General features: G+C 45.8%; 1 protein-coding gene across 1 annotated transcript in view; it reads left to right on the plus strand.

Annotated features, from left to right (window-relative positions):
* Positions 1-27984, plus strand: part of ADCY3 (adenylate cyclase 3) — a 122301-nt gene that overhangs the window by 64328 nt on the left and 29989 nt on the right. The window contains exons 4-6 of the mRNA XM_061625841.1: positions 17816-17946; positions 19456-19567; positions 26818-26945. Coding sequence (XP_061481825.1) covers positions 17816-17946; positions 19456-19567; positions 26818-26945 — 371 coding nt within the window. The remainder of the gene's footprint in view (positions 1-17815; positions 17947-19455; positions 19568-26817; positions 26946-27984) is intronic.

Genomic DNA, 27984 nt, shown 5'->3' on the forward strand with positions numbered 1-27984 from the left:
CTTCTTTGGCTTTCCCCAGAATCCCGAATTCCAGCATTACGTGGTCACTTTCCCCCAAGGTACCGACCGCTTTAATTCCCGTGACCAATTTGTCCCTGTTAGTTAAGATCAGGTCCAGGATTGCTGATCCCCTTGTTCCTTCTTCTACTTTTTGAAAGAGGAAATTATCAGCAAGGCCCATCAGGAATCTGTTGGAGGCTTTGTGCTTCGCAGAGTTTGTCTCCCAGCAGATATCTGGGTAGTTGAAGTCCCCCATCACTACTACTTCTTGCCTCCTTGAGATTTCAGAGATTTGTTTGAGAAAGGCCTCGTCTACCACCTCTTCTTGGCCAGGGCGTCTGTAGTAGACACCTACTACCATGTCGGTTTTATTTGTTTCTCCATTTATTTTTACCCAAATGGTCTCTACCAGACAACTTTGTTCGCTCTCTTGGATTTCCATAGAGGTGTATTTGTCTTTGACGTATAATGCTACTCCCCCTCCTTTTCTGTTGCTTCTATTCTTTCTGTAGAGTTTATATCCTTGAATGGCTATATTCCAATCATGGGAGTCATCCCACCAAGTCTCTGTTATCCCTATGAAGTCATATTTGCCTTGATGCACTAAGACTTCAAGCTCCTCTTGCTTGTTTCCCAAGCTGCACGTGTTGGTATATAGACAGCAGAAGTCTCTTTTGTCCTGATTGGATTCCTCCATTAATATACCGTGAGCTTTGCCATGCATCCCTTTCTCTCTCCCAGTGTCTCCTGTACCCTTCAAATTGTTGCGTTTACAACCCGCTGTCTTTGGATCGGTCTTTAAGCTATCATCTCCATCCCCCAGAGGCTTTAGTTTAAAGCCCTCTTGATGAGTTTTGCCATACTTCTGCCCAAGAGATTCTTCCCAGTCCTCGTGAGGTGCAACCCATCTCTTGCCAACAGTCTCCCCTCCAAGAAGCTTAGACCATGGTCCCAGAATCCAAACCTCTCCCGTTGACACCATCTGCATAACCAGTCGTTGACCTGCAGTATCTTCCTTTCCCTTTGTAGTCCTCTATCCTTCACGGGAAGAATTGACGAGAAGACCACCTGCGCCCCCAAATGCTTGACCTTCCTACCCAGAGCCTCATAGTCCGAGGTGATCTGTTCCAAGGTTTTTCTGGCCATGTCGTTCGTACCCACATGGATGAGGAGAAAGGGGTACCTATCTTGGTTCCCAATGAGCCTCAGCAGGTTGTCAGTGACGTCCCGGATGCGCACCCCAGGGAGACAACAGACTTCCCGATTCATTTTGTCCGGCTGGCATACCGGTGCCTCTACCCCCCTGAGCAACGAGTCTCCAACCACCAGCACCCTCCTCTTTTTGCCGCGAGCAGTGGTTGCATGAGCTTCCTTCTTCTGGGGTATGGAGTCTTCCTTTGCAGTCAGTGGCTGTTGATGCAGGTGAGTTTGTTGAGGCTCTTCAGAGGTGCTGTCTGCCAAGAGACACTGAAAGCGATTTGTTAGTTGCAGCAGTTCTGAATCCCTCCTGTTTTTCCTTGCCCTTACAGTGACAGTCCTCCATGGGGATTTGTAGCTGTTGCAGTCCTGTTCTTCCTTGTCACTTTCTTCCTGTACTTTGTGTCGTTCTCTTAATTCCTCTTGTGTTCTATCGAGGAAGTCCTCATCTTCTCTGACAAGTTGCAGGGTGTCTATGCGTTGCTGCAGCCCCCTGACCTTTTCTTCTAGGAGCGCCACCAATCTGCACTTGGTGCAAGTGTAATCGCGGATGGTTTCCGTCAAGAAAATGAACATAGCGCACACGTTGCAGGTGACAACAACTGATTGTTCCCCCTCCATTTTCTGCTGGGTCAGGCCAAAGGCCCATCTAGTCCAGCATCCTATTTTCACATTGGCCAGTTAATGGCCAACAGGAAGCCCACAAACAGAACTTGAGTGCAGTGGCGCTGTCCCCACTGATTGTCACTGTCCTGCCTGAACTCGAAGAACTGAGACTCAGACACGGCTGTGGTTTTTTCTTTTGTTGTAGTAAGAGAAAGTTTCAGTTCAGTGCGCTTCATGAATCTATCTACAGCTTACTCAGAACTCATCATCTCCCTAGGTCTAACTAGGCACAACTTCACAGCCCTAAGAAGTTGATTCAGCAACTACTCCCCCCAACCGGCTTAAATAGGCTGGGTGGGCATCTTACTTGCGTGTGCCAACTGTCAGTGCTGGGAGCTTGCGTGCGCATAAACAGAGACTCCTCAACTGTTGATTCTCCCTCCCCATTTGCCTCCTGGTGCGAGGTGAAGGCAGAACCTCCGTCACCGCCACGTCTTCTCCCTTAGAGGGAGGAGGGCTGTCTGGGGGCAACACGGGTGCAGGGAGAGGGGAAGCGTCAGGTTGGGAGACAACCGGCTGGTCAGGTTGGCTCTCTACAGGGGTATCTGGACCTGCTGGGGTATTTATTTATTTATTTATTTAAAATATTTATACCCCGCCCTTCTTCCGAGGAACTCAGGGCGGCTTACATTAAAACCAGAAACAATTAAAACACACAATATTCAATTTAAACAATTTAAAAATAAATTAAATAATGAATGGGTTAAAACTAACTACTTTAGTTAAAAGCCCGTCTAAATAAAACAGTCTTCACCTGTGCGCAAAAAGCCGATAATGAGGAAGCCAACTGAACCTCGCTAGGGAGAGAATTCCATAATCTAGGGGCAGCCACCGAAAAAGCCCTATTCTGTGTCTCTGCAAGAAGAGCTTGCGAAAAAGAAGGAGTAATGAGAAGGGTCTCACTGGAGGATCTTAGAGTCCGAACAGGTTCATAGAGGGAGACACGCTCTTACAGATAGCCTGGACCCAGGCCGTATAAGGCTTTATAGGTCAAAACCAGCACCTTGAATTGTGCCCGGAAACAAATGGGCAACCAGTGGAGCTGATATAGGGTAGGACTGTTGAAGTCCAGAGCGGGGGCGCCGTCTGAGTCCAACTCCCCGCTCAGGCCTTCACTGGCTCGACCGTCCCACTCTAGGTCCTCCTCCTCCTCTTTGTTCTCCTCAGTCCACCCCTCTCCCCAGCAGGGCTCACGACAGTCATTAACTCGTATACAGACGCATTTTGGCTCCAATCCTGGAGAAAGAACCTGTAGCCGCTGTGGCTAATAACCGTTGGTATTAGGAGCATACTACTATATATGTTGGAAGCTGCCTTATACTTTGTCAGGCCACTAGTCCATCTATCTCAGTACTGTCAACACTGACTGGCAGTGGCTCTCTAAGGTTTCAGGCAGGGACTCAGTCCCAGCCCTACCAGGAGATATTGGGGATTGACCCTGGAACCTTTTGCATTGAGCGATGGCTGTCTCTCACGCAAAACACAGGCTCACTCCAGGAGGGGGGGGGCATGCTGCGTTTTAGGCTGACCCTTCATGACAAATCTGCTGGTCATGTTGAGTGTGATGCTGCCCTCTGGCAAGCATAGCAAGCAGCTGGTCACGCAGGGCCAAACTGGGACTCCTCCTCCTCCTGCGGCTGCTGGAGCAGGAATAGCCAGTGGGGAAGGTTGGATTCATTGGCTCGGGCATGTCCATGCCGCGTTCCCCAAGTGCCGCCTTTCTGGCTAACCTTTCCTAACAGGAAAGGCCGGCAGAGGTGTGTGCATTGGGCAATGCTGGCTGTAGACCTGGAGTGGAGACCTTTTGGCCCGCTAGATATATATATATATATTTATTTATTTATTTATTTATTTATTTATTTGTCGCCCATCTAGCTGGTTATCCAACCACTCTGGGTGACGTACAATATAAAACATCCAAATACATTATAACATTTAAAATCTCGAACCAGAATAATAAAACCTAACCAGGTCTTTAAAGGCCCGTCGGAAGCCCATCATAGAGTGGGCATGACGGAGATCATTTGGTAGGGAGTTCCACAGGGTGGGGGCCACAATTGAAAAAGCCCTCTCCCTAGTCCTTACCACTTTGGCTGTTTTAACTGGTGGGATGGAGAGAAGGTCTTTTGAGGCCGATCTTGTTGGGCGGCATTGCTGATGATGCTGGAGGCGCTCCTTCAGATAGACTGGATTTGATTTATATTCCGCCCTTCCTCACAGCCCAGGGCGGCAAAGAAAAGCACTAAAAAGTTTTATTTATTTATTTATTTATTTATTAAATTTATTAGTCACCCATCTGGCTGGTTTACCAGCCACTCTGGGCGACGTACAACATAAAAACATATAATTCATATTAAAACCTTAAAATTCCAACAATAACACTAAAACCTAACCCGCCCCAAAAGCCTGTCTGAAGAGCCAGGTTTTCAAGGTCTGGCGGAAGCTCATCATGGAGAGGGCATGGCGGATGTCATTTGGGAGGGAGTTCCACAGAGTGGGTGCCACGATTGAAAAAGCCCTCTCCTTAGTTCTCACCAGTCTAGCTGTTTCAACTGGTGGGACGGAGAGAAGGTCTTTTGAGGCCGATCTTGTTGGGCGGCATTGCTGATGATGCTGGAGGCGCTCTTCCAGATAGACTGGGCCAAAACCATGCAGGGTTTTAAAGGTCAAAACCAACACCTTGAATTGGGCCCGGAAAGCAACTGGTAACCAGTGCAACTCCTTCAAACACTGGAGTGATGTGGTCTCACCGGCGGCTACCCTTAATCAGACGAGCTGCCACATTCTGTACCAGTTGCAGCTTCCAGACCGTTTTCAAGGGTAACCCCATGTAGAGCGCATTACAGTAGTCTAGGCGAGAGGAGACCAGGGCATGTACCACCAATGGGAGCAGATGGTTTGGAAGGTAGGGGCGCAGCCTTCTTATTAGATGGAGTTGATACAATGCCGCCCAGCTCACAGCCGAGACCTGAGCCTCCATGAACAGCTGGGAGTCAAGAATGACCCCCAGGTTGCGGACTTGTTCTTTCAGGGGCAATTGTACCCCATTAAGCACCAAGTTAACATCCCCTAACCTTCTCTTGTCTCCCACGAACAGTACCTTGGTTTTGTCAGGGTTCGGGTTCAGCTTATTCCTTCCCATCCAGCCACTCACCGATTCCAGGCACTTGGACAGGGTTTCCACAGCCAACCCCGGTGAAGACTTAAACGAGAGATAGACGTGCGTGTCATCTGCATACTAATGGCATTGCAGCCCACATCTCCTGATGATAGCTCCCAGCGGCTTTATGTAGATGTTAAATAGCATTGGGGAGAGGATGGAACCCTGTGGCACCCCACAAGTGAGAGGCCATGGGTCTGAAACCTCATCCCCCAGTGCCACCCTCTGGTACCTATCAGAGAGGAAGGAGCGGAACCACTGCAGTACAGTGCCCCCAATGCCCAGCCTCTCCAGGCGGTCCAGGAGGATGCCATGGTCAACGGTATCAAAAGCCGCTGAGAGATCCAGGAGGACGAGGAAGGTGCATTCGCCCCTATCCAACGCCCTCCTCATATCATCCACCAAGGCGACCAAGGCCGTTTCAGTCCCATGTCCAGGCCTGAAGCCGGATTGAAATGGATCAAGATGATCTGCTTCCTCCAAATGCGCTTGCAACTGCTTTATCATGCTTTGCATAAACACTTTAAAACATCATAAAAACAGACATTAAGATGCATTAAAACAAAACAACTTTAAAAACACTTTTCCAAAAATCCTAGAAGACTTTTTTTTAAAAAAAAGGTTAAAAAGATGTTGCTGAACTACAACTCCCATCAGTGCCAGCAAAAATGGCCATTGACCAGGGATGATGGGAGTTGTAGTTCAGCAACATCTGGAGGGCCAAAGGTTCCCCACACCTGCTATAGATGCTCGGGGCTCTTCCAAATAGCATTGCCCAACCTTGGAGCCTACTCTTGCATTTCCTTTAGGACACCATGCTGAGGTTTTACAATCAAAATGGAAATGGACTGCCTTCAAGTTGATGCCGACTTATGGTGACCCTATGACTAGGATGTTCATGGTAAGCAGTATTCAGAGGGGGTTTCCCATTGCCTCCCTCTGAGGCTAGTCCTCCCCAGCTGGCTAGGGCCTGCTCAGCTTGCCACAGCTGCACAAGCCAGCCCCTTCCTTGTCCGCAACTGCCAGCTGGGGGGAACTGGGCTCTTTGGGACTCTGCCGCTTGCCCACGGCTGCACAGGTGGCAGGGCACGTAACCCCTGAGCCACTCACTGTGGATGATCTTTAGCTGGTCCTTGACACCCAGGAGACACAAGCGGGGATTGGAACTCACAGATGTTGGGCTCCCAGCCAGGCTCTCCTCCCCACTGTGCTGTACAAGCAGTATACAAATTTGGTTAATTAATTAAATAGGCCTCCCCAGATATTGGGGCTGGTGGCTACAATTTTTGGCTTAGATGGCAATGCCACTTAAAATTTGTATGCAAAATGGAAATGGACTGCCTTCAAGTCGATTCCGACTTATAGCGACCCTATGAATAGGATTTTCATGGTAAGCGGTATTCAGAGGTGGTTTACCATTGCCTCCCTCTGAGGCTGAGAGGCAGTGACTGGCCCAAGGTCACCCAGTGAGCTTCATGGCTGTGTGGGGATTTGAACCCCGGTCTCCCAGGTCGTAGCCCAACACCTTAACCACTACACCACACTGGCTCTCATAAAATTTGTATAGACACCTGCAAATTGTACGTAATATACATGCCACCAATTATATTAGGACATACCATATTTATAAACCTTATCAGACAGGGAGCATTCCATAGTCAAATTAGCCCTTTACCTGTTGAAAGCATGTTTCCTTCCTGGAGGGGAATGCACACTCCTGCCTCCAAGGCCCCTATCCCCGCTGGCTTCACTCCCAACCTTCACACATTGAGCTGGACGGTCTGAAGGGTGTGTGGGTGGTTCTTTGCGTATTGCATCTTGGAATCTTCCACATGATCAGGAACCCTAGTTCTGCTGGGTCCCAGATTGCAGGGAGAATTATAAGGTCTTCTCCAGATGACCTGTTTATTGAGCATTTATCCTGATTTGCTTGCATAAAGTTTATACGCAGGTTAGATTATATCCTGTCTTTATTTAGCATTTGCTCCAATTTGTTTGCGAGGACGTTATATGGCAATGGGCATTCATCCTGATTTGCTTGCTGCGTGTTCACAGGTCTCCCTGTTAATCGTTAGTTCATAGCAAACTTTTCAATGCATCGCCTTGTCACTTTCCTAATTGCAAGCGATCTGTGTGTTTTTTTAAGTAAATTTGTTGCGCCGGAGTGGGAGAGTGCTTTAATTCACTTTGATTTTGCGAACGTAAAGCTGCTTGGATCCCTGCTGCAAAATACTAGAGCCACTGGTTATGTGTTCAGCTGGAATGCATGATGAACCCCCCTTTGACCTTCCAGTTCAACATGCAATGGTTGGGGGTTGAGCTGATGGGGATGGGGGGACATTGGGCGCAGGGGGCAGTATGCCTGGATCTGTTCCCCTACCCTCCCTGCTTGCTTCAACATGCTTTTCAGGAACACCTGCACAGGGCTTCACTCCCTTTTGTTTCCCTTTTGCTTGGCTGAGCTTGGCCCTTTTGCAGTCCAGTGCTAGACACTAAGAGCTAAGTAATGCCTCCATTTGCAGTTTGCTCCTGCAGACCGTCGGCATGGCAACGTCAAGCGCCCACTTCCTCCCTCCATAGAGAGAAGGATGCTAAAGTCAACATGTTGACTCTGTACCCATGACACCAACCTGAGATGAGGGAGCAGGTTGACTCTGGAGGGGAGGAAGGCCATGCACCCACCCACCCCCTGCCATGTGTGTGTTAAAATGGTAGAGTAAAAATATATATTTTCTCACTAAAGCACTTTTAGGCATAGTGCTTTGCCAGAGTCTGGCCTGAGGGATTTATGGGTGCCAAGGCGGAAAATCTAAACAGAATAAGAAAAATGGGGCCTAATCCACAGGCAAGTCCTTCTGCCTGGGAGGATTTTTCCAGTGGATTGTGCCCCATGGGCCAGACTACTTTCTCTCTTTACCGGCTGCCTTTCACAGGGCTGAAATCTGCCGCCTCTGCTTCTGCCTCATGCTAGTGCTGCCTGTGCGCGAGCCACAGAGAGATGGGCTGACCTTGATGCTGATCACAGCTATTCAGGGTTCCCAGGTCCGGACATTAGCTTGGTTTGCACATGTCGCACTTGCGGATCTTCACAGAGGAATCTTCATGACATTGAAGCAACTCAAGTATGCCTTTGGTTTGTACACATTCTCTCCTGCCTTGTCTTTGATTCACTCCCTGGCTTCATCTTTAGCACAAACAATAGTTGCTGCTTCATCCAAATTGGCAAACGATAGTTTGAGATTACTTCCCACACCACAGTTGGAAAATGTGATCAAAATGTGGCTTCCTATTCATGTGTGAAGGATGAGCACAAACCATTGCTTACCAATTTGGATGGCTTGTATTACATGTGAACGAGACTCTCCGTGCTTTTATTTCAGTGTAGCTCCTAATGTGGCTTTTTGAGCATGCAACTCCTCCCCACCATGCCCCTGTGCTTACATACACATTCCCCTTAATCTCACTCTTTCACTTTCATTTCCTAGCTAGCAACAAAACAGAGAGGAGGGCTGCAGATCTTTCCAACCATACAATTCAGCAGCCAGAAATGAAACGTGCCCATGTAATCTGATTTGCATAATATAACCCAGTGGCAAAATTCTGTGTGCTTTTCTAGCACAGAATTGCAAGTGGGGGGGGGTAGGGAACCTTTTTCAGCTCAAGGGCTGCATTCCTTTCTGGGCAGCCTTCTGGGGAGCCACATGCCAATGGTGGGCAGGGCCAGAGGCAACGGTGGGTGGAGCAATGAATGTAAATTTTTACCTTTGTACATTGTTGTTATTGTTATTTACCCTTCACAATTCAGTTCAAAATTCAGTATTTAAAACAATTGAAACCCATTACATTCACAGGACTAGGGTGGGTCCTGAAAACATACACCTCAACTGAGCTTGGAAAAGTTACTTTTTTGAACTACAACTCCAATCAGCCCCAGCCAGCATGGCCACTGGATTGCGCTGATGGGAGTTGTAGTTCAAAAAAGTAACTTTTCCAAGCTCTGCACCTCAGGAGCTGATGGCCAAGGTAGAGAGGTGCATCTTTAGCATTTGCCAAAAACTGTACCGCGAAGGTGCCAGGTGCACCTCTGTGGGGAGGGAATTCTACAGCTTAAGGGCTGCCACAGAGAATGCCCTCTCCCATGCCACCCCCGGAACTTCTGAGCTGGCAGAACTACGAAGAAGGTTCCCTCTGCTGATCTCGACAACTGAGAGTGTCTGTAGGGAAGGAGGCGGTCTCAGATATTTGGGGCCTAAGTCATGTAGCTCTTTACACTAGCTGGAGCACCTTAAATTGGGCCCAGAAATGAACTGGCAACCAACGCCACTGTTTTAAAAACAGGGGTTCTATGAGTTCTTACTGGAACCTCTGCCTGTTATCTGACCACTGCATTTTGGATCAGGTGAAGTTTCCACGTCATGTTCAAGGGCAGCCCCAGACAGAGTGCATTGCAACAGTCTAATCTGGAAGTTTCTATACACAGTCCACCACCCAGACAAGCAAGAAGCATTATCACAGTTCAAGGACCCATTCCAGCTAACCAAAAACTCTCAGGTGTGGCGGAGGGCAAATGATGTATGTGGCCTAGAATTCCGAGGGCCAGATAAAGAGGCCTGGAGGGCCACATTCGACCCCTGGGCAAGTGGTCCTCTACTCCTGTTCTATACCATATGCACATGCCATGTAACCAGGTTGAATCATAGAATAGTAGAATTGGAAGGGGCCTATAAGGCCATCAAGTCCAACCCCCTGCTCAATGCAGGAATCCAAATCAAAGCATTCCTGACAGATGGCTGTCCAGCTGCCTCTAGAATGCCTCCAGTGTCGGAGAGCCCACTACCTCTCTAGGTAATTGGTTCCATTGCTGTATGGCTCTAACAGTTAGGAAGTTTTTCTTGATGTCCAGTCGAAATCTGGCTTCTTGCAACTTGAGCCCATTATTCCATGTCCTGCACTTTGGGACAACTGAGGAGAGATCCCAGCCCTCCTCTATGTGACAACCTTTCATGTACTTGAAGAGTGCTATCATGAACTTGCGGGTGGGTTAGTTCTCTCTTTATTGAGTTTGGAATGTGAGGGTGGTAAGCTAGCCCTACTCAGAGTTGACCTGTTCAAGTTAATAGATATGACTAACTTAGGTTCATTAATTTCAGCTGGTCTACTCCAAGCACAACTTAGTTGAATACAACCCTGTGGCTGGTGAGGAGTGGGAGCCTCTGATGATGGGCAGCTGTAATGTTTTGTTGTACACCGCCCTGAGAGCTTTCTGCTATAGGGCGGTCTAGAAATGTAATTAAATAAATAAATAAATAAATAAATACAGGAGCCTGTGAGTCGAGCGCGAATTCTCTTGGCGAGCTGTGGGATGAGGCTGAAACTCTGCCAGGAGTCTGAACTGGTGATGTTTGCTTTTGCTATTGCTTTTGCCATTTACATCCTCCAGGGAGTTTTTCGGGGAGGATGCTGTGGGGATAATTTGATGCTTCAGTTTTAATGAGGATGATTTGACAATCCAGATATGTTCAGGAAATGAAGGATGAGGTACTAAGAGCAGGGTGACTCCTTCCCCTTATGTAGGGAGAGTTGCTCAGTGTCTGACACTGTGAACACATACTTTTTATTATTATTAAAACATCTATAGACTGCCTTTCATATAAAATAGCAAGGCAATTTACATGAGAAAATCCATACAATAAATCAGTAAAATAGTAAAAACCACAAATATTGCAGATATGTAGACGCTTTGTTCCTCACACCCACACCTCCCATGAATGGGTTCCTGGTTGCTCATCTGCTGTGCCCACTCGCCTGTGTATGCTGTTGTTTAATGACAGAACGATACACAATAAGACCACACTCATCCATGATTTGGTCATGGATGAGGGTGCCAGTTAGGTGTGTATTTCCAAGAACTAGGTGGGTGAGCTGGAATGAGTTGATCTGACCCAGCTTTGCCCACCTGGATACTCGGTGCAACATCAGCACAGGCTGCAGAGATGGGGGGAGGGGAGAAGGTGCAGTGGTCTACAGAACTTCCATCTCAGTCACCAGGAAACCACTCTGTGTTGGAGCTGGCTGTGAGGGCCTGTACCTGGTGTTGGGCCAAGGAGACAGTAAACTAGGGTTGCTGCTGGTGTACCGTCCACCCTGCTGCCCAGCAGCTTCTCTGACCGAGCTGGTGGAGGACATCTCGTCTGTGGTATTGGAGAAGCCCAGAACAATAGTCCTGGGTGAGTTCAATGTCCATGCTAAGGCTGTCTCTAGTGTTCTACCTTGGGACTTCATGGCCTCCATGACAATCATGGGGCTGTCTCAAGTTGTCACCGGTCCAACACACAGAACAGGGCACACTCTGTTTGGTTTTTGCTCCAGTTGGAGGAAGGGGTGGTTGGAGAGGGGGGGGGTGGATGTCACCACATTTTCATGGTCAGACCACTTCCTGCTGAAGTTTAGACTTAGGGCTCCAATCCTCTCCTGGTGGACAAATTAAGAGGGTCCAACCCCGGAGACTAATGGAATCCACTGGATTCCTGAATGCCCTGGGGGAGTTTCCAGTAGATAGAGCAAGTGACCTTGTTGAAGCCTTTGTCATGCTGTGGAACAATGGGGATCATCAGGCTCCTAACCTGGTTGCCCCCGAGCACCCTCTCTGGCATTGTGGAGCCCAGTTTGCACCTTTCTTTCCATGATGGAAACCCAAGGCGGCTTATATATGGTTCCCAGGCGGTCTCCCATCCAGTCACTGACCAGACCTGACCCTGCTTAGCTTCGGCAGGGAGCTGGCCTCATGTGCCTTCAGGCTCCCAAGCTTTGCACACCAAAACCGGCAGCTCGAATCTAGCCCGCTCGCTAGTTGGCAGCCAGTGCAATTCTTTTTAGCAGTGGCGTAACATTGTGATGATAGCGCACCCCAGACAGCAGTTGAACCACAGTGTTTCTGCAGCTTCCGTGCCAGCTTCGAGTGACTGTACCTTTGCCTCTTGCCTGTCTGGGTGGACGACAGAAACAATTGTCTGAGTTTGTGTAGAAACTAGTCTACTGTACAAAGGTAAAATGTATATCTGTTGCTCCACCCATTTTTCCCTCTGGCCCTCCCCACCATGGGCATATGGCCCTCAGAAGGTTGTCCAGAAGGGAATGCAGCCCTCAGGCTAAAACGAAGGTTCCACACCTCCTGCTGTAAGAGGAGGACAATCCTCAGACAGGGCGCCACCACAGAGAAGGCACATCCAAGTTCTGCCTTGCTTCTGCTGTTATCAGATGTTCCCAAGTACTTGGATAATTTGGGTGCAGTTTTCTGAAGGAGTTTGATTTCTGCGGGGTTTAAAATTCTAGAGATAATGTACTTTTTATTGAACGCTGGGTTTTGTGTTCCACGCTCGCATGGGAGAATGGGTGGGATGAGACTGTCAAAATATTTGATCAGTAGTTATGGGGGGGTGTTGTATATTATATTTAGTCACTTGCTTCTTTATTGTTAAAAATATAAAAAAGTACAGGCTGTGAGAGCTAATCTGGAACTCTGATGTATTTTGGGACTGATTCATGCAGGCAAGAGCTGCAGGGGGGGCAGCTGGCAAGGGGAAGAGGTGGGCACAGTGCCACATGGCAAGCAGTTTCTGCAAGCGGCTCTCTACATCTTCCTTTGCCAACCTCGTGCCCTGCAGATGTTTTGGACTACAATTCCCACTGCCCAGCACATGCTGGCACCAGTTTGGCAAAGGCTGATGTAGACAGTACTGGGCTAAATTGATAGGCATGGGAAGGTTCTGTCAATTCTCGTTCTCTCAATTTTTAATTTTTCAAATTTAAACTCAGTTCTCCACATTTCTGCAACAGTTTGCAATATTTTTTTAAAAAAATCCTCATGAGAATTCCTCAATAGTGTGAATTTCTCCTAATTAACACATTTTTCTATGCAGTTTTATCTAATGTACCATTTTTACCCTGCTTTTCTTTCATCAAGGAACTCTGTTTATTTATTTATTTATTTATTTATTACATTTATATACCACCCCATAGCTGAAGCTCTCTGGGCGGTTTACAGCAATTAAAAACAATAAAAACAAATTTTAAAACAAAAAAACAATTTAAAAACACAAGTTAAAAAAATACTAAAAACAATTTAAAAACACATGCTAAAATGCCTGGGAGAAGAGGAAAGTCTTGACCTGGTGCTGAAAAGATAACAGTGTTGGCAGCATACATGTTCCCAGGTGGTCTCCCATCCAGGCACTGACCAGACCTAGACCTGCTTAGCTTCAGCAAGATGGTGGCATACCCTTGCAAGCAATTTATCCTAACATAATGCATGCTCTATATTATTTTCACTATATTCATTTTAATGCAACTCAGAGGAAGGCAATGGTAAACCACCTCTGAATACCTCTTACCATGAAAACCCTATGAACAGAGTATCCAAAATGCATTTTAATGCACACTTTCCCCCAATGTATTCATTTTTGTTAACGTTGTTTGTTCGGAGAACTGCACCACAAAATTCAAATAAGCGCGAATTTCAACGGATGGCTGTGTTCTGGTGCTCCTATGGTTTCGGAAAGTGCAAATTTGATAGATTCAGCTTTAAATGCGAACTGAATCGAATTTTACCTCCATCCCTAACTCTGTGTATAGTGATGAATCACTATATTCAAGATACAGCCCTGATCTCTGTTGTATCCAGCCAGTCAGCCTACCCAAGGAATTGGTCATAAAAAAACAATGATGAATGCAAGGCATGATCATCTTTCTCTGTGTTAAAAAGTCCCATCAGAGGGAACCTGCTACTACATTTATGCCAGAGCCTGACAGCACTTTATCGCACTCAGGGAGGTTCTCATTGCATGCCATGGGGGGGGGGGGAGGCTCACATTTGCTCCTTGTCTAAGAAAATTTTATTTATTTATTTATTTATTTATTTATTTATTTAATTTGGTCTTCTGTATCTTTAAAAGTCCTGCAGGGGGAAGGGAGAATTCCACCTTGTGGTTTTTCCCATTACAGGGTTGCAAGAACACCTGCACTTGGCTGACTTTCTCATCTCCTAAAGATACAGGATCAGTCTCAGGCCATGGACGTGGCAACCCTAATACCGCCCCATAGCCGAAGCTCTCTAGGCGGTTTACAACAATTAAAAACATTAAAAACAAATATACAAATTTAAAACACATTTTTAAAAAGCAATTTAAAAGCACATGCTAAAATGCCTGGGAGAAGAGGAGAGTCTTGACCTGGAGCCGAAAAGATAACAGTGTTGGCTCCAGGTGCACCTCGTCACACAGATCATTCCACAATTTGGGGGCCACCACTGAGAAGGCCCTCTCCCTTGTATACGGGTGAATCCACACCATTTGCTCATCTTCCAAATGCAGGATGGGAAGGTCTGTTCAAAACATAAGAGCGCTGCTGGATCAGGCGAAAGGCCCATCCTGTCCAGCATCCTGTTCCCACAGCAGTCATCCAGATGTGCCTGGGAAGCCCGCAAGCAGGACCCGAGCGCAACAGCACTCTCCCCACGTGTGATTCCCAGCAACTGGCATTCAGAGGCATGCTGCCTCCAACAGCCATTCTGGCTAGTGGTCATTGATAGTTTTATTCCCCATGTTATTTCCACAACCAAGGGGCAACTGGAAGAGCAGGGAACCCAGAGAAGAGCAGAGTGACAGTAAGAATGCCACCTTTTCGCTTTTAGAGTCAAACTCTAAGGAAACACAGCAGATGCCATATGCTGTGAAGAGAACTCACTGACACCTTGCAACTTTTAATTGCAGCTATTACTCAAGGGTCGCCACTGCACTGCATCACCAAAAAGGGAGAAATGCACCGTCAGAAAGGACCAAAGAGGCCCAGATTTCAGTGTGAAATTTGCACATGCTAATTTGTAGGTACAGACGGACATTTAGAAATCTTTCCTATGATAGAATATGCAACATCCCACCATAGTAGAGAAGAGTGACCGGGGCAGTATTCAATGAAATAGCTGGGCTAGCGCAAGGATCAGTGCTAGTGCAATGGGATTTCCCCCCTCTCCTCTCCACACGCATATCCCGCTTTGTACCCAAATCTGCTCTGAAATGCCTCCAAATCTGCTGGGGGAACTCCTAGAACAGATTTAGGGAGTGCACGGGGGGAGAATGTTCCATTGTGCAAGGAAAAATCCATGTGCTAGCAGAACGTTCGCCGTAGCGCTATGTTGAATATAACAACCCCTTGTGTGTGACCTGGGAGCCTGCTCCGTCTGCTGTCTGTTGATGGGCAACTTCAAGACTCCCCCACCCCAGGCCTCTCCCTTCTTTAAACTGGACTTGGACTAGAGAGCCCTTCAAATAGACAACTCCTTTATGTAGAGTAGTCTTTGCCAACCTGGTGCCCTCCAGATGTTTTGGACTACAATTCCCATCAGCTCCAGCCAGTATGGCTTTATAATGCTTGGGCTCATGGGAGTTGTCATCCCAACCATCCAGACAGCACCAGATTGGTGGAGGCTGATGTGGAGGACTGCCTTTCGTCAGCCCTTCGAATAAGAGGACTGCCCTCCATAAAGTGTGGGACATGTGGCCACCCTATATTGCTACCTGATCTGATATTTGCTGAGATATGGCTTCTTGTTGAGACTAGTAAGGTGTAACACTGGACAAACATCGGAGCTTTCAAATGGTGTTTGACTGTGGTCCCCGTTTTTCTCACCAGGCCCCATCACACTCCTGGTGATGTCATTAGCACCACAGTGTGGACTAGACGTATAGCCTTTCCCAACCTTTAGGTCCCCAGATGTTGCTGGACCACAGTTCCCATATGTCCTGCCCATTGGCTGGGGCTGCTGGGAGTTGTAGTCCGGCAACTCCAGGGGACCCAAAAGGCTGCGCTAGAGGCCCTCCTGCCACCAGCCTCTGCTGTGAGCCTTCTGGCCCCTCCTTTCCCAACCTCCTTCTCTAACTGAGGAAGTGGGGAAGTGAGGAAGCCTCCTGCCAGCCATAGGCCTCAGGGATGAGGCCTGGATGCCGTGTCTGATGAGGATGGGAACCATGGGAAATGTAGTTCCCAAGTTTTCTGACTACAATGAGTACGGCTTGGTGCTGGGGAGCTTGAGAAATGTAGTTTCCAAGCTTTCTGACTGTACTGAATGCTTTCTTGCTTGTACAGCTGTCTTTCCCCACATGTCCTCTTTGGGTCTGGCATCATCACTCGCCTTTTTGGGGACCTGCCAGGCAGCTCTTGTGCCTCTTTCCCATGCTCCCATGATTGAGCTAAAGATATGTACCATTCAGCTCCACTCAAGCATACTCTTATATGATACATGCATTCACATCAGTCAAACACATCAATATTCTAAATGCTTTTTAATATGTTTTTAAACATTTTTTAAACAATATGTTTTTTAACCTTTTTTTAAGATGTCTTCAAAGCTTTTAAAATGTTTTTAAAGTTGTTTTGTTTTAATGTATTGTTGTGAATTTGGGGTTGGAATGGATGATCCCTGTGGGTCCCCTTCCAGCCTCTGATTTGGAGACTTGTGCCTGGGGCAAAAAAGAAACTCGCTCTGCTGGTCAGATGAGCTTCTTTTGTTAAATAAATAGAGTGGCCAGGTTTGGGTCTGTCAGGTGCCCAGCAACTGCTGAATGGGCCAGGAAGATCCTTTTGTTATTGAAACTCTTCGGGAGAAGCCTTCCCCCCCCATCCTGGAGCCTAGGAGAGGCTTGTGTTTTTAATTGTCTCTGAAGAATTGCTGGGAACTGGAGGCAGGCAGAGAGGCTATCCCTCTGCACCATGGCTTTAGGATGCCTCCTGTAACCCAGATGGAAAAGCTGGATATTGGACTGCTGACGCCGTGAACCCCTCCATCCTAAGCTCAGGTTGGAATGTGTGTAAATAAACAAACCATATTTCATAAAGACACTGCAGTCTCTGCTGACCTTCTTCCCAGAGGAAACCAAACCCTGGATGAGCGCAGGGACCCCGGAAATCTCACCACTCAGAGATTGGGGAGGCGTGCAACGCTATTTTAAAGTCTGTTTTTATGATGTTTTAAAGTATTTTTAGTGCTTTTGTTTGCTGCCCTGGGCTCCTGCTGGGGGGGAAGGGTGGGATATAAATCAAATAATAAGCAAACAAATAAATAATATAAAGCCTATTCTAGTGCACCTTCAAATAGGGATGTTGAATTCCGTCAGTAATGGAAATCGGAGAAGAAATTGCCACAGTTCTTATGTTCTCCCAAGGTCAGGAACGGAAAACATGCAGGCGGAAACTGGTGGCATTTGCTACTGTTTATATTCTTTAGAATATACTGTTTATATGCTTTAGTCCACAAACGTTACATGAATAATTATGTTATTTTCTCCATTGTTTTTGGTGTTTCACTTACATTGAAATGAATTGAAGTTAATTATGTAATTAATTACACAGTTAATAATGTTAGTTTTGGCCATAGTGGATTGTGATATGAACGATGTAGTTTTTAGCAGAAACCAAACTGCCGCAGGACAGAAACGGCTCTGCTTGTGATGAACACAGGACAGGGCAGAAAATGCCTTACATTCCTACCCTCGAACCATATTCTCTATACTCTGCAAGCAGCCCTATAATTATAGGTGTCTTTCCATGGAACCTTCATCCTGGGACCTTCTACATGAATACCATGAGTTCTGCCACTGAGTTTTGCTGCTTCGTCCCTCATCCGTGGGATGAGGAAATTCTGATAATAGTTCCAAAGTGGTCTGGCATGTGACCCAAATGTTCGCAGCCCTGATAGTAAATAACCCTTCTAACATTTCCCTCTCTGTGTCCCCTCTTCAGGAAGGTCTGATGCTTTCAATTTTGCCCAAGCACGTAGCGGATGAGATGCTGAAGGACATGAAAAAGGATGCCAGTCAGAAAGAGATGCAGCAGTTTAACACCATGTATATGTACCGTCATGAAAATGTCAGGTAACGAGCTTGGCTTTGTTTTGGAGGGAGCTTCACACGTGTGGTGCCACTACAGAGGAGGCCCTTCTGGGTGCCCTGGCAGACATTGCTTCTTGATGAGATAAGATCCAAAATCGAGAGTGGAGCCTTTTGCCCAGAGCTCAGCAAACGAGGGAGGGGGACACACACAAGCTTTGCAGTTGGGGAACTGAGGCTAACAGACTCATTGTCCCAAGCTTACTAAGTGAGTTTAAAATGGAACCCGGTCTTGCCACATCCTGATGATTATTGGCTTGTGATAGTATGGAGGCAGGCTTTTTCAGTGGTAGCACCAACATTATGGAATACAGTCTCTGCTGAAATACGGGAGACCCCATCTGTACTGGCATTCTGCTGGCTTTAGAAGACCCACCAGTTTATACAGGAATTCCCTTGAGCTCTCTACCTCAGTGTCCAGTTTTAATTGAGCTATTTTATTGTGCACTTTAATTACGGATTTTTTAAATGTTTATGTAAGCTGGTTTTTATACTTTGTAAATCACTTAGAAGTATATTTTGGCACTGAAAATGAAATGGACTGCCTTCAAGTCGATCCCAACTTATGGTGACCCTATGAATAGGGTTTTCATGGTAAGCGCTATTCAGAGGGGGTTTACCATTGCCTTCCTCTGAGGCTGAGAGGCAGTGACTGGCTCAAGGTCACCCAGGGAGCTTCGTGCATATGTGGGGATTCGAACCCTGGTCTCCCAGGTCGTAGTCCAACACCTTAACCACTACACCACACTGGCTTTCTCAAAGAAATAAATATAAATATGCAAATCAAGACAATTTATATATATTTTATTATCTTTCTACTAGTGGGGTTGACAATCAAGTCAGAGGTTTTGCAGAACACTGAGGCCACATCTCTTTGACCATCATGGTCCCAATTTGAAGAAAGCTAGTTACACTTAAGGCCCATTGAACTCATTGAAATTCATCATTCCTAACATGCCCCATTCATTTCAGTGGAGCCAAAGTGTGACTATCTTTCTCTGGCTTGGTACCTGAAATATTTTGGACAGGCCACCTGATATTTTTATCAGATACTACTCACATGTTTTCAGCCTTTTCTCTCTAGTCATGAGGCCTAGAAGCCTGGAAAAAGAATGCAATCTGAGATTCCTGGGATGATGAATTCTAATGTGATAAAAAAAGCCAGTGAGGTGAACTGGTAAGAGTGTCAGATATGAGAGACCAGGATTCAAACCCTTCCATGGTCATAAAATCTCTCAGCCTGACCTACCTCAGAGGGATGTTGTGAGGATAAAATAGAGAGGGGGAGAACCATGTACACCACCTTGAGAACAGGTGGGATACAAATGTAATAATAAATAATAATTCTGCACCAAATGCCACATACGGATATTGATTACACAAACAGACACTAATTAGAGGGATCTGATTTGTTCCCGGACTTGGGACTGTTCAGCAGCAGTTGTGTGGCTGCCCATCTTATCTCTTTCGTTCTTCACACATTTTGTTCCACAGTATCCTCTTTGCTGACATCGTTGGGTTCACACAGTTATCGTCCTCATGCAGTGCCCATGAGTTGGTGAAGCTTCTGAACGAGCTCTTTGCTCGCTTTGATAAATTAGCCGCGGTAAGTTTGTTAACTGATTGTTTTGATGTTCTTTCATGATTTGCCCTCTAGGATGCTGGATGGAGGGGCGAGGATGGAGTGTCACAGGGACACAGTCGCCATTTATCGTTGCAGTTATACACTACTTGTGCCTAGGATTCCTTCTCATAGGCAGCACCGGAGGTCAGCATAGTTGGGCATCTGCCAGGGTCCATGGGCCAGTAGGGGAACCATTGTCAGTACAACACAGAGTGCTGCTGCATTTGCTTAGTCTAGTTGGTATGCTCAGATAAGCACTCCAGAGCATGAGATCACAGAGGTTGGGGACTGTGAGGCTCATTGCCTGGTAAATGAATTTCTTTAAATAGGCAGGTTTCCTGGAATATGAAATCTATTTATGAAGGCTAGGAACACATTATCCTTCATTCTAATTTAGTCTTAATTTGAGGCAGGCTGCAGCTCCTGGGATCTCTCTTTTCAACAAAAAAGATTTAAACGAAAGATTTGAAAGAATTTCTTGATGGCACGAACTGTTCAAGAGTGGAACAGACTGCCTTAGAAATTGGTGGACTTTCTTTGATTAGAGGTTTTTAAGCAGAGGCTGAGTGGCTACCTATCAAGGATGCTGTAGTATCAACAGGGTTGGTCTGGATGACCTTTGGGATCCCTTCCAACTTTATGATTCTAAAAACTGGGCACTGCTCTGGAGCATAAGAAAAGCTAGTGTGATATGTTGGATAGAGTAAAACATAAAAAGAGCCCTGCTGGATCAGGCCAGTGGTCCATCTAGTCGACAATCCTGCTCTCACAGTGGCCAACCAGATGCCTAATGGGAAACCCCCAAGCAGGACCTGAGCACAAAGCACTCCCCCCCTCTTGTGATACCCAGGAACTGGCATTCAGAGGCATCCTGCTTCCAAAAGCGGAGGTAGAACTGGATCTTGGACTTGGGGAGACCGGGGTTCAAATCCTTCCACAGCCATGATGCTCCATGGATAGCCTTTGGCCAGTTGCTCCCAGTGTAACTTACCACACAGGCTTGTTGTGAAGATGAAACAAGAAGCAGGGGGCAGGGTGAAATCTCTGAGCTTCTTGGAGGAAGCATGGGATAGAAATGCAGCTTTGAACAAAACAGGTTAGTGCCTTTGACCCCATGCACAGAGCACTTTTCTTGCTGTGCAGTGTGACTAAAGCCTGTCCCAGGTAAGACTTGGAGGGTGTGGCCTGCAGGAATTTCTGAACTTTGTTGGCAAAGAGGCTGATACCTTGGTTCCTGAAGTCTGCAAAGCCTGTAGTCAGTTCTGTGTCCTCTGACCTAAGCAATCCAAATTAAATATTTCTAGGAAGGAGAGGAAAGCAACACTGAAGATTAAGATTTTTATTATTATTTGTAATGTACCTAAAATGGCTCAGCAGCTGTTCAAATTAAAGCAAAGGTTCCCAAACTGTGGTCTGTGGACCACTGTCGGCCCGTGAGCTGCATCCACAGCATGTCTGTGAATTTGTGGGTGACGATGGGAGGCAGTACATCCATCACATGAAATATTCATATTGGTTTACAATTGCATCTTCTTATATTTCTTATAATGTATTTTATTGTATTACAGTTTGAATTGTACGGAATTCAAATTTTACTACAGTAAAATACAATATTTAATAAATAAAGGAAACAATATAAACATAATTAATACAGCATCTAGCACAGTGTATTACAATCTCTATAGTAGGCAAACAAACAAGTCAGTGGTCACCAAGATCCTCACCAATTTCCAAGTGGCCTGTGGGAAACACATTTGGGAAGCATTTATATGTTTTGCTTTGTACGTCGCTCAGAGTGGCCGGATAACTGGCCAGATGAGCGACTAATCAATTGAATAAATACATAAATAAATATATAAAACCACTGAATTAAAGAGGAACAGTTGCGTTGTCTACAGGCTTACAATCTAGAACAGCCTTCCCGAAACTGGTGCCTTCCAGATGTTTAAGACTACAGCTACAGGATGGCTGTACTGGCTAGGGCTGATGAATTTTAGTCCAAAACATCTAGATAGCACCACATTGGGGAAAGCTGATCTAGAACCTTTTTTCAGGATTCTTGTTCTTGTTTGAAAATGTACCTACATTGAGTTCCCTGCTTACTTTGAGGATTTCGCAGAAAATGCTACCAAATGTTTACAGGTTGGAAGTGATGCTGCAGCCATCTTCCAATAAAGGAAGGCTGAATGTCTCCAATATTGCAATATATTATAGTACCAGCTGTTTCAAATCCTGGTTTTTGTGGATAATGGCAGAGAAGAATAAACCATCAAAACAACTGGAGCAAGAATCCTTCTCGGTCTCTCTTGAGTACTTGCCATGGTTCTATGGATGATCATTTAAATCCTCTTTAAACTCATGTGATAATCCTTTTATACTACCAACATTATCTGTTTGGAATACTGTTTTTTTTTAATTACTCTTGTAAAATGTCATTGCTACATTCCTCTTTTTAATCAAGGCTTAGTTCCCTAGGGAGATAAATAGATTACATGTGAGTTAGTATGATTTGTGAGTGCCATTCAGAGAGGAAACATCTTTTCTTTAGAACAAACAGACTGAATTCATAAGGAAAATATTTTGTGCTCTGAGTAGTTTCAGGTAGGAGACTTCATTTCAAGCAGTACAGGAAATGGCATTCTAAAAGCACTTTGACCAAATGGGAAATCATCTTAATAAATACATAGGCCACAATGGGGCTATTATCCAAATTTTATTCTTGTTTCCTAGAATTAAAAGATTCATGATGCATACATTTGATTAAGGGTGCAGTCCTATCCACAATTATTATTAAACAAATTTATAGACTGCTTCACAACATGAAGCCATTGTGTGCACAATAAAAACACTAAAACACAAGCTCTGAAAACAATAAAATCGATTCAACAAACTCTAAAAACCATTAAAACCATCCATACAAAGTCTGAAAACTGAGCAAGGGTGGTGGTGAAGCAGGTGCAAGCGCATTTGGAGGAAGCGGATTATCTGGATCCATTTCAGTCGGGCTTCAGGCCTGGACATGGGACTGAAACAGCCTTGGTCGCCTTGGTGGATGATATGAGAAGGGCGTGGGATAGGGGCGAATGCACCTTCCTTGTCCTCCTTGATCTCTCAGCGGCTTTTGATACCGTTGACCACGTTATCCTCCTGGACCGCCTGAAGAGGTTAGGCATGGGGGGCACTGTATTCCAGTGGTTCCATTCCTTCCTCTCTGGTAGGTACCAAAGAGTGGCATTGGAGGATGAGGTCTTGGATCCTTGGCCTCTCACTTGTGGGGTGCCACAGGGTTCCATCCTCTCCCCGATGCTGTTCAACATCTATATAAAGCCGCTGGGGGCAATCATCAGGAGATTTGGGCTGCAGTGTCATCAGTATGCGGATGACACGCAGCTCTATCTCTCATTTAAATCTTCACCGAGGTTGGCTGTAGAAACCCTGTCCAAGTGCCTGGAGTCGGTGAGTGGCTGGATGGGAAGGAATAAGCTGAAGCTGAACCCTGACAAAACCGAGGTACTGTTTGTGGGAGACAAGGGAAGGTTAGGGGATTTGGACCTGGTGCTCAATGGGGTACAATTGCCCCTAATAGACCAGGTCTGTAGCCTCGGGGTCATTCTTGACTCCCAACTGTACATGGAAGCTCAAGTTTCGGCTGTGAGCCAGGCAGCGCTGTATCAACTCCATCTGATACGGAGGCTACGCCTCTACCTTCCCAATCATCTGCTCCCATCGGTGGTACATGCCCTGGTCTCCTCTCGCCTAGACTACTGTAATGCACTCTACGTGGGGCTACCCTTGAAAACGGTCCAGAAGCTTCAACTGGTACAGAACGCGGTGGCGCACCTGATTAAAGGCAGCCGCTGGCGAGATCATATCACTCCAGTGCTAAAAGAGCTGCACTGGTTACCAGTTGCTTACCCGGCCCAATTCAAGGTGTTGGTTTTGACCTTTAAAACCCTATACGGTTTCGGCCCAGTCTATCTAAAGGAGCGCCTCCAGCATCATCAGCTATGCCGCCCAACAAGATCAGCCTCAAAAGACCTTCTCTCCATCCCATCAGTCAAAACAGCCAGACTGGTGAGGACTAGAGAGAGGGCTTTTTCAATTGTGGCCCCCACCCTGTGGAACTCCCTCCCAAATGATCTCCGCCATGCCCCCTCCTTAATGAGTTTCCGCCGGGCCGTGAAGACCTGGCTCTTCAGGCAGGCTTTTGGGGTGGGCTAGATTTTATCTTCATTGTTTTTAGATTTGCAGTGTCTAGGTATTATATGCCTATGTTGTACGTCGCTCAGAGTGGCTGGACAGCCAGCCAGATGGGCGACTAATAAATCCAATAAATAAATAAATAAAATCAGATACAAAATTGATAATTCCAGAAATGACTGAGTTACACTTCAGGAAAAGCCTTCCTAAAAGAAAAAAAAGTCTTCATTAATCTCCTAAACTTCATCCTGCTAGGCGCCTGTCTGATTTCAGCTGGTAATTGATTCCAGAGAGCTGAATCTGCAACCCTAAAAGCCCAGTTTCTAGTACAGGCTAAGTGCTTCTCTCGGGCATACAGTACTCTAAACACTTTCTCGTCTGAGGAGTACAGTTGCTGGGGAGGGCTATAGTGGGAGGGGTGGTCTATGAGATATCCTGATCCCAGGTTGTTACCTGGGAATAAATCGCTTTGTAAGGATATTTTCCTAAAAAGCAGGATGAAAATCTATTAAATCATAGGATCATAGAATAGTAGAGTTGGAAGGGGCCTATAAGGCCATCAAGTCCACCCCCCTGCACAAAGCATATCTGACAGGTGGCTGTCCACCTGCCTCTGGAATGCCTCCAGTGCTGGAGAGCCCACCATCTCCCCAGGTCACTGGTTCCATTGTTGTACCGCTCTAACAGTTAGGAGGTTTTCCTCATGTTCAGTCAAAATCTGGCTTCCTATAACTTGAGCCTATTATTCCATGTCCTGCACTCTGGGATGATCGAGAAGAGATCCTGGCCCTCCTCTGTGTGGTAACCTTTCAAGTACTTGAACAGTACTATCATATCTCCCCTCAGTCTTCTCTTCTCAAGACTAAACATGCCCAATTCTTTCAGTCTCTCCTCATAGGGCTTTGTTTCCAGCCCCCTGATCATCCTTGTTGCCCTCCTCTGTTCTTGTTCCAGTTTGTCTGCATCTTTCTTAAAGTGGTGTCCAGAACTGGACGCAGTACTCAAGATGAGGCCTAGCCAGTGCTGAATAGAGGGGAACCAATACTTCATGCGATCTGGAAACTATACTTCTGTTAATGCAGCCTAAAATAGGATTTGCCTTTTTTGCAGCCACATCACACTGTTGGCTCATATTCAGCTTGTGATCAACAACAATTCCAAGCTCCTTCTCGCATGTTGTATTGCTGAGCCAAGTATCCCCCATCTTATAACTGCATTTAGTTTCTTTTTCCTAGGTGTAGAATTTTGCACTTATCCCTGCTAAATTTCATTCTGTTGCTTTCAGCCCCGTGCTCCAGCCTATCAAGGTCCCTTTGAATTTTTTTTTCTGTCTTCCAGGGCATTAGCTATCCCTCCCAATTTTGTATCATCTGCAGATTTGATAAGCATGCTCTGTACCTCCTCATCCATGTCATTAATAAAAATGCAGAAGAGCATTGAGCTCAGGACTGAGCTCTGTGGTACATAAATAAACAATGATATCTAATTGAAAATGGGACTTACGGATGAGTGGATATGCACAGGACTTCACTGAGAGTTGGAAAACGATGAGTTGTATCTGACAACATTATTCTCAGAGTGGACCTACTGAAATTAATAGACCCAAGTTAGCTATGTCAATTAATTTTAAAGGGTCTACCCTGAGTGGGACTGAAATTAGATACAACTCAGTGATTATACAGATATTCCAGAAAATGCTTGGGAACACATTTTCACAAAAGGTACAGCAACATCCCCTTGTGTCGATATTAAGATACTAAATGTGAAAATACGTACTGCTGGTACCTCACTCCTCATAGGTTAAACTATAATATAAAATTGAGACCAAGATGGCAGCTTGCTTAGTAATAAACAATATGAAGCTGTTGGGAGCAATCAGTAGGAGTCATTAGGAGCTCTGTTACTCCATAACATCTGAATCAGGAGAGGCTGTGCAAGCCATGTACTGGTGCCTGGACTCGGTGGTGGGATGGATGAAGGAACGTACGCTGAGACTGAATTCACTGTGGTTACGTGGTTCCCAGGCCCGAGACATTGGCCGACTGCCTGCCTTGGTTGAGGTTGCACTCCCCTTGAAGGAGCAGGTTCACAATTTGGCGGTGCATCTGGATCCAGCTTGTCACTGGAGGCTCAGGTAGCCTCAGTGGCCAAGAGCGCCTTTTATCAGCTTCAGCTGGTGCAGTGACTCTGGCTGTCCCTGGCTCAGGGCAGCTTGACCAAAGTAGTCCAGGCATTGGTCCCTTCCAGAGTGGATTGCTGCACAGCACACTGTATGTGGAGCTCCCCTTCAGTTTGGTCCAGAACCTGCAGTTAGTGCAGAATGCTGCAGTACAACTGCTGATAGGAGTGCGACCCTGTCACCATACTACATTCCTGCTCGGAGATCTGCACTGGCTATCCTTTTGTTACAGGGCAAATTCAAGGTGTTAGTATGTTAAGGCCTTAACAGCTTGGGACTGGTTTACCTGGAGGACCACCTTACCACCATATGTGCCTACTTGAATGCTTTGTTTTGTGAAACTGGCACTTTTACAAGTGCCACATAATGCTCATTCCACACTTGCAAGTAATTGATTCTTCAGTGTGGCAGTGCCTACTCTCTGGAACTCCCTGCCCATTGATATTAGGCTGTATTGTTTTTGTTGCTTGCTAAAAACGTTTTTGTCTTGACAAGCCTGATCAGACATGTAATTTTAACAAGTAATATTACTATGTAGAATTGTTTTAAAATGGCTGATTTTCTTTATGTTTAAAAGTATTCTGTTAAATTGTTTTTAATGTTTGCTTTTATCAGTATTTTTAATGAATATTTTAGGAACTGGGAACTGTAGTTTGTTCAGGATGCTAAGAATGGAAGCTCTCTGAGGGGCAAACTACAATTTCCAGGATTCTTTGGGGGAAACTGTGCTTTAAATGCATGATGTGTATGCGGGAGGGGGGGGGCGATTTGAAGATTTAAAAGTACAGCACGGGTTTCCAGGTTATGTTCTGTTGCTATTTTACTTTTTTCTTTCTGTATTCTGCTTTTCCAGAAATACCACCAGCTGCGTATCAAGATCCTGGGAGACTGTTACTACTGCATCTGTGGGCTGCCTGATTACCGAGATGACCACGCTGTTTGCTCTATTCTGATGGGTCTTGCTATGGTGGAGGCAATTTCGTAAGCGTTCCCTCCCCCCCTTCTAGCTTTTGTGCATCTTATTCTTGGCTTTGAGTCTGGCTTTGTTTTCCTTTTCCTTTCACAGCTTTCTTCATTTGTTTGGGTGCCTCCGGACTGTCAGTATTTTGCAGGAGGAATTCAAGACTGTATGGGAATGTTAGGTTTGCGCAATTAAAGCAGATTAAAGGGCTCTGTCACCTTCACGCAACAAATCCCCCATTTGTTTTAAAAGGACTTTTTGCTGTTTGGAAAGTGATGGTGAAATGCAATGAAAAGTGTGGCATGAACGAACAATTAATGGGAAGACTTGTAAGCAGCCTGCAAGCAAATCCTGATGAATGCAGAATGAATGCTTGTAGTCATAAAAGCACAAATCAGAATGAATGCTCAGTAAAGACTGGGCATAGTCTAACCTCCGTGTAAGCTTTGTGCAAGGTAATCCTGATGCATGCTGAATAAACAGGTGCTCTGGAGGAGCCCTTTCCTTTGTGCTTTCTTTTTCATTTAAACAAAGATTACTTGCTTTGGCAACACTCTCAGGGGACATTCCTTGCTATTTTGTGAAATCTACTGGATCAAAGATCTGCTGCCAAAATTTTGGCAGGTTCTTTTGGTACACGTGGATCTCATACAGGTAAGATTGGGCTGTGATCTTTGGACCATCTTTCTTCCCTCCTCTACCCTACTGGTCTTCTCTGATCTGAGCAAGTATTCTTCTTTTCCCCCATTTCAAGCAAGTGATCCTGCGCCTAGTGGTTCTCCCCCTCAAGGTTAATTGTTTAAAATTCTATAAAGTGTGGCTGGTTTTGAGCTGCAAACCTTTGTAGCTGGAGACCTTTTTCAACTGATCTTCTTTCCACCCACAGAGTTATAACTAAGCAACATCTCTCCAGGTAATTATTCCTCCTCTTTTTCTAAAATGAAAGTCAGTGCTGAGCTCAGGGATGGAAAATTCTGGCCCTGAAATTAGATGTTTATGGAAAATTACTAGGGGATAGCAACAAAAACTGGCTTACTAGCTTAGTTATAGAAACAAGGA

The sequence above is a fragment of the Rhineura floridana genome, chromosome 4 (genome assembly GCF_030035675.1).
Source record: "Rhineura floridana isolate rRhiFlo1 chromosome 4, rRhiFlo1.hap2, whole genome shotgun sequence".
Taxonomy (NCBI): Eukaryota; Metazoa; Chordata; class Lepidosauria; order Squamata; family Rhineuridae; genus Rhineura; species Rhineura floridana.